The 10,333-nt window shown below is 47.6% G+C and overlaps 1 protein-coding gene across 1 annotated transcript in view; it reads right to left on the bottom strand.

Moving 5' to 3' along the window:
• GTF3A (general transcription factor IIIA) overlaps window positions 1–9,746 on the bottom strand; it is a 68,543-nt gene extending 58,797 nt beyond the window's left edge. The window contains exons 1-2 of the mRNA XM_054577092.1: window positions 9,458–9,746; window positions 9,066–9,358 (exon numbers count right to left, since the gene is read on the bottom strand). Coding sequence (XP_054433067.1) covers window positions 9,066–9,358; window positions 9,458–9,746 — 582 coding nt within the window. The remainder of the gene's footprint in view (window positions 1–9,065; window positions 9,359–9,457) is intronic.
• Window positions 9,747–10,333: the final 587 nt, after the last annotated feature.

Raw genomic sequence — 10,333 nt, forward strand, 5'->3', positions numbered from 1 at the left:
CACATCTGAATGCTCGCTCTCAGTGGTACTGACCTGTGTCTGCTGGTGCCTGTATTTACACTGTGAGCCCTAGAAATTCCAGTCAACATCTGCATCATTTCCTTCTCTGGGAGGAAGCTGAACACCAAAAGACAACTCCAGAACCTGCTGTGGCCTTAACTAGCACAAACCCACTTATCCAGCTTTGAAGCTTCCCCACATTGGAGAGGCCAGAGAGTGCATTGGTCAAACACTTCTATCCCAGCTCGGCTTATCGTTGGTGGTGTCACCTTGGGCAAGTTACCCTCTCTGAGCCTCAGCATACTCATCTGTCAGACTTAGGTAATTTAAGTTTACACAGTGTGCGTAGGGCACTTAATGGAGTGCTTCCTAGCACTCCAGAGAGGAGCTGTTCTTGTCTCCCTCTGAACCAGCCTTTCTAGCTCCTGCCTCTGACTGTTTGGCTTACAGCTGGGATGATGCTGTTCTGGAAGCTGCAAGCTGATGACTGAAAAAAACAAGAAACAGAAAAACTGCATTACAAAACCTTCATCCACTCAGAATATACCCTCTGAAGTGGAGCGCCATGGGCTTTTAAAGCAGATCTGCACAGTGGCTTCTCTTGGACAACTGTCACATGAATCCTGGGGTTTGGGAAGCTCTCACAGTGATTGCAACCATCTTCTGTGTACCCCAGCATTCCACCAGGGCCACGAGAGACCTCTCTGTGACATTGTCTTTAAAAGGTTGTACCTCCCAAATTCACATCTCTGCAGGGGAGATATCTTGCCTGCCCATCATTCTAAACCCCACTGACCTTATTTCTGTTTTCTGGTCTAACAATATAGAGATGAGACTAGATGTCCACCAGCCAAGTGGCGCCGGGATTGAAGTCACACACACGGCACACCCCTGGCTCAGGAGCACCAAGGACACAGAAAATCTAAGGACTCTCAGTAAACATTTATTAAATGCATGACACTGAAGCCACAGCCCTTGACTGTAGCCATCTCTGAAAAAAAATTATTCTATTTCCCCAGCCAGTAAGTTAGCCTGTGTTTCTCTAACTTATATTTTTAAACCAAGGTCTGTTATGGTTTCTTTTTATGATGGTTTATGCTCAGCCATCCAATTATTTTAGATTTATTCCATTTGGAGTAATCTCCTAAGTTGGATTTTTGCCTCTTTGCCCCCGATAACTCACATGAGTGTCTATTTTATTGCTTATGTTTGTAATAACTGAAGTCATGTGTTTATTACTCAAATCATTCCTTCACTTTCTGTTTCCATGCACAGGAGGAGCAAGGCACAAACCTCTCTTGGCATGTGAGGTGGACGCCTGTCTTGCCTTCCTGGCTGCAAAATTCTCTCCTCCGACCAAGACTCTGCCCAAAGTATACATGCCAGGCCACCCAGCCGTGTCTGCTTTGTCAGAACTCATTCCACCCCTTGGCAAGGTTAGTGATCCTTTTCATCCTGGGTGGGCTCTTCTACTTTCTTCATGTCTCCCTCACACTGAGTCAACATCAAGTGGAAACCAGGCAGGTGCACCATCATCCCAGGGAGAGACAGTCCAGTTGGGGAACAGCTTGGGCTCTGAGTCAGGCACCAGCCTTGTGACCTAGAGCAAGCCACCCAGCTGCTCAGCCTCCATTTCCTCATTGGCAAAGCGAGGGCAATAAGGAGAACCTGCCTCACAAGGTGGTTGGATGTAGAGATTTGTCAAAGGTAGTTACGTTGGACCCGGCTTTCTTCAGGTCATGCCAACCAGACCTTAATCTAAGTCCTCCAAAACAGCAACCTTTGGCATTTCCAAGGCATGGTCTAGGCGGGCCTTCCTTCTCCACCAAATTTTTTTCCAGCTGGTTCTAGTCACGCTTTGCCTGGGACCCCATGTCCTTGTGAACAGTCCCCGGCTGTGGCTTATCAGTCCCAGAGGGCTAGTAGACCCCTCGCAGGGTGTTTCTTGGTACAGCAGGCAAGCCTGCAGCCCTCCACCCTGGGGAGGCCCTGTGTGGGCTGGAGCCAGGACACCAGGCACACACATGCCAAGTGCTCAACATCTGGCCCAAAGCAAGTCAGCAAAAGGGAAAAATGAACTTTTTTTTTTTCTCTTTTACTTATAGGCTTTTAGTCAAAGATAAGAAGCTTGTACAATTAGACTAGTCATTTGCTAAAAACTCTTACAATCAGCTTAGGATACGTTATGGAGCAGGGGGACAGAGGTAGAACAAGAGAAGCCACATGACAGGGGACTCAGAAACAGGCAGGGACACACTTCCTTCGTGGCAGCCAGGTTCCCATCAAGGATTTTGAAACCTTCTTCCCCTGTGGGCACCCCTTGCCATTTTACTTTTCTGACAGAATCACAATAGCTTGCCTTTTCTATAGAAAGATTTTTTCCTCTTTTCCTTTCATTTCTCTCATTTGTCTCTTTGTTTCTCTGTTCCCTCAACATCCTCTCCTGACTTTACTCACTTGAAAATAAAACAAATTAAATGGAATGAAAATTTTCTCAGGAAGAGGCATCTTGATCCACCAGCTTTGAGGAATTTGCATCTCTTCAATTTCTCCTAAGCATTCATTTCCTTTTTCTATTCCTCATATTGAATATAATTACTGCAAGAGCACTTTTTCCCTAGCCAAGAACTCGAAGCACTGAGGCTGCTGGCAGTGACTCAGCCTTCTTCTGCAGAATCTTCAGTGCCAATGAATTTTGACTAAGCATTCCCAAGCGTGGCCCTGTCACTGCAGCAGAAAGGACAGCAGCGGACACATTAAGTAATGTTCCTTCATGAGCATGTTGTCCCATCACATTATTTTTTATATTTAATATTTATTACCCACTTCCATCACCTCTGGTGTTACACAGAGCTATACAAACTTCCAAGTCCATAATAGTAACAATAATCTTCCATATATGCAGTTTAAGACTCAGTTTAACACACAGCTAGAGGTTGTTAAGTTAAATGACTTGATTCAGGGGCAAAACCAAGATCAGTGGAAGCCTCTCTGGCACTGACCAGTGTGGTTCAGTTGGTTGGATGTTGTCTGGCAAAGCAAAAGTTCGCTGGTTCAATTCCTGGTGAGGGCACACACCTAGGTTGTGGGTTTGGGCCACAGCTAGAGCGCATGTAAGATGAGAGGCAACCGAGAGATGTTTCTCTCTCTCTCTCTCTTTCTCCCTCCCTTCCCTTCTCTCTAAAAACCTCACCATCTAATGAAAGTCACAGACTTGCCATCCCCACTCACAAACCCCCCAAATGGAGCCCTACCTGCTGTTGCCATGGTAACGTTATGATCCACTTCATTTTTAAAAACTAGAACCTTAATGCTGGTGGCTCCCAATTGCTGTCTCTAATTCAGACCTGTCCTGAGCTGTTGATGTGTAAGTACCATTGCTTCCTGGGCATTTCTTTATGACATCTCTGACTTACCTCAAACTCAACCTTTCCAACCAAAGCTGAGCTACAACCTTCCCCACTAAAACTTTCTCCTCTCCAGTTTCCCAAACTACAGCCAAGTGCTCCTCACCTGTCCCCTTTGCCTCATTACTCAGGGTGAACCACAGCCACCTCAGGCTACTGCAGTATATAGCGGAAGGCTCCATCCCCACTCCAGTCCCACTTAGTCCATCTGTTCATGTCCTAGGCGTGGGAAGGCTAGTGTAGGGTAAGAAGACTATTCAATTGTATGTGTGCCACTCCACCTATCACTTTCAAGCACAATGGGCTTACAAGGTGGAGGGTCTGCCCTCTGGAAAGGAAAACAGGAAATAAATTTGTGGGGCAGCAGTTTATAAGGGAAGACCAGCAAGGGCCAAAGCACAACTGTGCTTCAATCATTCGTGTTGGCTGCCTGCATGAAAGTCAGAGGGAAAGTATCATTCATTTATTATGGAAACTTGACCTTTAAAATGGTGAGTCTTGAGGGCTGTGCCACAATGAAATTGTGGACAGTGGACAGCTACTGGCTCTGTCAGGGTGAATCGCTTTCTCATTGACAGAGAGGCTGCCTGGACAGGTGAAAGAAGGGTGGAAAAGAGATGATGAGGGGGCAGGGAGAACAGAAGCTGCTCTGGAGAATTTCGAAATGAGAGCGCCTGGCCCCAGAATAACCTGTCAGCAATGCCCACTTCTGCCTGGTCCATTGACTCCCCTGCCCCCTGCACTAGAGCAGGCTATCCCAGAGCCCTGGAAGTGCCTCTGCAACCGTGATCCAGCCCAAACCCAGCTGACACTCAGCCAAATGCCTTCTGCCCTCCTGGGCCCTCTCTTTGACTTACATTGTAACTTAAATCTTCACCTGCCAGCCTGTTGAGTGGCATCACAGTCTTAAGGGGTGCTTTTATCTACCAACCCCAGTAATTGTTTTTCCTATTGGTTTTTACCCTCCCAGAAGTACAGAATCAGAAGCTACACATGTAATAAAGCTGCCCTCAGGCATCAGCATATAGATGATCTCAAAGCCAGCTCTCTCCTCTGATCTTTGGACCTTTGACTCCAAAAGGGAAGGCTTCTTGGATTTGACCGAGGAGAAGACAGTGTGGGACTGGGACATATCTGAATTCTTAGGAAGGTTACTGCTTAATCAGCTTAGGGGGCCAAGGAAGGCAGGTAGATGCAATGGATCAACATTCACCACCCATTCCACCCTCTTCCCAGCATGCCTCTCGGACTGCAGAGGCTGGAACATGATAGGAAGAGGCTCCTGGGCTCCTTGCAGCCAAGGTTGTAAATGTGGCTTTAGTTTGGACAGACTATGTGCAGAGAGTGAGGCAGAGGCTGTGCTTCTGCCTGTGGGCAAGCAAGACAGTGGGCTTTCTGCAGCAGCATGAGCAGAGGTTGCCCCACCACCAGGCTCACAGATGCCCAGAGGCAGAGGGCCCTGGCAGTGATTTGGATGATGTGAACGTGGTGGGTGCAGTGTGATTCAGGAACCAGCTGCATTTCATGGCAGCTTCTTGATTGTGACTGGGTATGTAATTCTGAGGCTGAAAGCTTCCTGTTCTTAGAAGCCAGGAAGAAGAGTCCTAGTCTGTGACTCAACTTACAACCCATTGCTTGAAATGTTGCAGAGGTTCTGTAAGCAATTTCATATCCTTCACTGAACAGCCTTCTGATGAAAACTCATTTGCAAGTGCTTTCCTCTGCAATCAGCCCTGACCATGCAGGCTCTGAAGACCTCACAGCTCATGTGTGTGTGTGTGTGTGTGGTGTTACAAAGAGACACTTAAGGAGAAAAGAAATAATGTATGCAGGGGTGTTTGTATGTGTGTGTAATTTGGAAAATTACTAATTACACCACAAAGATACGAGCGTTCAAAAAGACATTGTGTTTAAAACTAGTCATTATACAGTGGATAATGTAGATAACACTGTGTCCAAGGGAACAAAAATGGTCATCCCCATGAGGGGCAGGTGGACATCATGGACCTTAGATGTGAGACTTAAAGAAGGACATGAAGTCACTTACGCAGTCTCAAATAGAGAACGCACACCCTCCATCTAATCACAAGGAACCATCAAACAGAAACAAAATTAGTGACATTAAAAAGGCAAGGACTTAGAATTCTGTAAACAGAGGGATTAGATTCTTTTAAAACGTTGATGTCATAAAAGACAAGAGGCTGCAGAAATGTTCCAGATTAAAGGAGTCCAAAGACATGTAACAACTCAGCAGAGTATCTGACCCTAGACTAGACCCCGTCCTGGAGTGGGAGATCTGCTTCCTGTTTCTCAGACCCCCGAGCTGTAAGTGGAAGTGGCCAATGACATTCACATCATGGTTTAGCCACCCACATTGAGAGAGGCTGAGTTTTCCGTCAGGCCCAGTTCTAAATGCCTATGTGAGGGGTTGGCTGAGACATTGCAGCTTTCTCACCCTGGGCAAACCAGCTGCAGTGGGGAACCCTGGTGCTGTTGTTAAAAATATGGCCGTCTCATGGATGGATAGATGGATGGATAGGATGGGGGTGGGGCAGCTCCTGAAAAAGGGGTACTAGAAGGACCCCAACAGAAGGCAGTTCCACTGGGGTCTGCTGGGGCACGCTACAGGATTAGGGAACTTAGTTATATGTCTCAGCTTAAGGGTTGCTTCTTTGGGGCTATTTGACAAAGCCTAAGACTGGTTGTCATTGGGCATGTGATAAACAAAAGGTCTGATTAACAATAATCTAACTCTAACTCACTAGAGACCAGCTGGGAAGTAAAGGGGTGAGTATTAGGTGCTGGCCTCCCTTAGGACTAGGACTTCTCCATAATATCTCTGCTCTCTCTGATAGATGAACACTTTAGAGAATGATGCTTCTTTACACACTTTTTTTGTTTGGCACCTCCCATGCTCAGCATTGCCTGGGCTGCTCCTACAATAGGGGGAGCTTCCCCTCCCAGTGGAGAAACTGTCTGAGAGGCAGGTGGTGGGTGAGGTCTGGTGAGGTGTGAGGGATCAGAAAAAATACATGAACTGGATAAAAGAGAGAGGAGAATAGGGAGACACTGCACTAGACTCAGGAAAGCGCCTTCCTGAGAAGGCTCCAGGGAGTGGTGGGAGGTATGCATATTGGGACTGCGGGGAAAGAGCAAGAGAGAGAAAGTACCAGGAGATGTGGCCCCTCTCCTCAACGTGCTGTCCCCAGGTTGCATCTCCACATTCCAAGGGGCAAACTACTCAGAACCTGATGGCAGCCATTCATTCATTCATCCATTCATTCATTCATTCATTTATTCACCATCGAACTAATATTAATTAATTAATTTATTTATATATTAAGCTCAGTGCTTCAGAGACTATTCTGAGACTGAGTTAAGAGAAGAGATAGACATGTAAGCCTTAATATAATCGCTACTTTAAGGTAAGTATGAGCAAGGTGCCAAAGAGGAGAGAGAGTCCCTGGGCGGCCTGTATGAACTGCAGTCAGCTTCATGGAGGAGGAATTCTGACTGAGTAGTGAGAGGTGACCGCACAGAGTATGGTACAGCAGAAAGAACACAGAACGGAGCATCTGGCTGCCTGGGGGTTTTTACTTAGTCTGCAAGCATAGGGCCAGCACTGACTCTCCCTCTAGCTCTGTCTTCTTAGCAAGTCACTCCCATCCTTGGGCTCTGTCTCTTCACACACAGGGCACTGGAAGGTGATAAAAGGACAGATCTCTGTCGAAGATCCTGTGATCTCCTGCCCCAGTGCATCATTGTCACTATCAAACATTGAAGAGTCCCAGATCTGGCCTAGACTGCAGGTGGAACCTGTCCTCACACTGTGTGCCTGGCCCCACGGCCTGGGATAGGTATCAGCTTTCCCCTCCTGCCCTCGGCCTCCGATCACTTGTAGCTTTCAATGGCCGTCTGCTTCACTTAGCACAAGAAGCTGAAATTACTGCATTGCTGTTTTATAGAGAAGGAATTGGACTTCTAACAAAGTTTACATGGGAAATGAGCTGCTTAAGTACCAGGCCGAGCACATGCACATTATAACCGGAGTCTGGAAAATTATTAAACTCTGTTCTTTGGCAAAGAAAGATGAATTGCAATAGATGGGCCACCCAGCAACTCAGACTGCAAAATGACAGCTTGTCAGGGAGTTCAAGTTCCTGTCAAGCAGAAGGAGGAAGTAACCATTTGGAACAGCCTTTAGCAGTTTTTAAAGACAACTGAACTACCATTCTTGTTGCTAATGGACCACTCCTACCCCACTCAGATGTTCCCACAGGTACCCCAAATTCAAGTTACCCTAAATAGAATGTATCATCTCTTCTAATCCATTCCCCTGACACCCTAACCACCATGAACTATGATTCCTCCCCAGAAACCTGGAATCACTAGATGTTCTAGAAAACGCTTTTGTCCTCATTCAGTGCAACCATCAGTTGCCAAAGCCTTGGGTCTCCTACCCGGGGTTTTATGATGCTGTCCTTTCCTGTCCATTGTCATGGTCAGTTCCAGGTTCAGACCCTCATTACCTCTTGCCTGGATCACACAGTAGCCTCTTTACTCATCACCCTCTTCACTTCAGCTCCTGTCCAGGAAACCCTCTATCTTGCTGCTTCCGTTTTTGCATTTTTTTTAAATGTGAAATATATCGCCAATAGTTTAGCAAATAAACAGCAGAGTTACAGCCACTGGATAAAGAGAGAGACCACTGCCCTTTCCTTAGAAGGCCAGTGCAGCCCTCCCCCGGCCATCTTCCTCCCTCTCCCCCTCCCTCTCCCCTGGAGGGAACCACGGTCCTGACTCCAGGTGCATTTTGTATATGTTCTGGGACCAGACTCCAGAGTTCCACAAAACAAATCCAGCTGGGACTCTTGTAAATATTTGGTCATTTTTTCCCCTAAGTTTTTCATATTTCTCCACCATCTTCTTTTTATTGCTGTTCTATTAAAATGCAATTGCTTTTATATTGATCTTGGATCTAGAAACCCTTTATTTATCTGCAGAACCTCCATTGTTTTTTGAGCAGCATTTTGAGCTCCCTCCCACCCAACATGTGTTCCTTTGTGTGTGTTCACACAACATGTTAAGATTCTGTAGTCACACAACCTAACAGGAAACTGCTGTGGTTTAACCGAGAGGTTAGACAGTGTCTGATCTACTGAAGGGATCCCATGAGAGAGAAAGGAGGTGCCCTGGGAGAAAAGGGTGCACTGCGGGAAGAAAGGGGACACCATGGGAGGGACAAAGCCCCATGAGCGGTAAGGGAGTTACGTGGGAGGGAGGGAAGGAGGTCCCATACAAGGGAAAGGGGTTCCATGAGAGGAAAAAAGAATCTCCAAGATGCAACCAGGATTTTCCAAACACTCTTCTGTGTTCTACCCTGGGCTGGATCCTGGGGACAAGGCCCTGCTCTCAAGGGGTCTCCTTAAAGCCTGCTGATAGATAGAATTATTTCTCTGCCAATTCAGAGAGATTTCTCCTCTGAGTACAACAGGATCCCGCACCTTCTCCACCTTCTCCCTTCAGACATAGCCCTCAGGCTCTTTTCCACTCCTTCTCTGTGTGCCCCACGCCTGTGGTGTGCTTTCAGCTGGGGGCCCTCCCTCTGCTCTTCTGGTCCCAGGCCACCGGAGCCACTCAGGATGCCTGGGAACTTACCTGGCCCCCCTGCCCAGGCTCGCGAACTGGTGACTGTTGGGCCAGCACTGTGACCATCCCACTCCCGGGCTTCTGTCCAGACGACTCAGTGGTGCACTCATGCACCAGTGGGATATCAGCAAGACTTCCGCCTGAGGTCACAACTTTGCTTGGCCCTCTCCTCTCTGTGCTCTGGCGTCCCCATGGCTCTATCCAACCTCCCCTGGGAGCTGTTCCTGACTTGTCTCTGAGCCTTTTTCTTCCATTTGCCTTTTTCTCTTTAGTCAGACTATTTGGCCTGATCTGTGTCTTCGCTGGACAATCGAATGGGTAGAAACCTCTAGGGGTAAAATTTAGTGTCCAATCAGGAAAACAGAATCCTCACCCTATGACTTAGAGAAGGAATTCAATACAGGTTATGGAAGAGCTAAGAAACCGAGCAGGGACAGGGAAACCACCAGAATCATCAGCAGCAGGGCACACGACCAGCCCTGCCAGGGCCAGGGTGAGCAACTGGTACTCCCAGATCCCAGGCACTGAGCCCACGGGGCCTGACTGTAGGAGGTAAAGTCCCAGAGCCACCAGCTGCTGCTCCCGGAATGGGAAAGAGAAACGAACATAAGGAGCAGGAAGGTGAGATCTGACCATCAGCAAAGTACCTGCAGGGAATGGGTGAGCTTCCAGAGGAACTTGACTGCCCATGGAGGGGACATTTTCTCCTACCTGAAAATATCTGCCGGTTGAGAAAACACTCATGGAGACATGATTGGCTGTATACCCATCCCTCAGTCGGCTGGTGTCACAGGACACCAGGGGCTGATAAGCATGCCCAGCTGGGCCAGGAGGCCACATCAAATGCCACAGAGTCTCTCACATATCAGGGTTAGGCCTCTGATGATGTCAGGTGGGGCGTGGGGATCTCACACTCTGATGGACCAAAACAATTTAGACAACAGCTCATTCAAACAAGAGTTCAAGGATATTCTAACAACAGCTCTGGAGGCCTGTTAGCCCCTAAAAATTGTAGTGTTTGTTCTCCATGCCCCTCTGAGTTCCCTGGGATAGCATTTTATAATTTCATTTCAACTGATTATCTACTTTATTTCCCGAAAGGAAAAAATATTAGACCTGGTGAGGGTACTTTCAGAGCTGTTGTCCGTGTGTCCTTTTAATTTGGGCTGGGAATGAAAGGACATGAAGAGAGCAGGCCCTGAGAGCTGCTCCCTGGCCTCCGGAGGCCTCCGCTCGGTCCTGGCTGCCGGTCAGACCTGCGTCCCGGCTGACCTGGC

This window comes from Pteronotus mesoamericanus, unplaced genomic scaffold, assembly GCF_021234165.1.
Source record: "Pteronotus mesoamericanus isolate MK-2021 breed Mesoamerican mustached bat unplaced genomic scaffold, CSHL_Meso_final contig_41, whole genome shotgun sequence".
NCBI classification, from domain to species: Eukaryota; Metazoa; Chordata; class Mammalia; order Chiroptera; family Mormoopidae; genus Pteronotus; species Pteronotus mesoamericanus.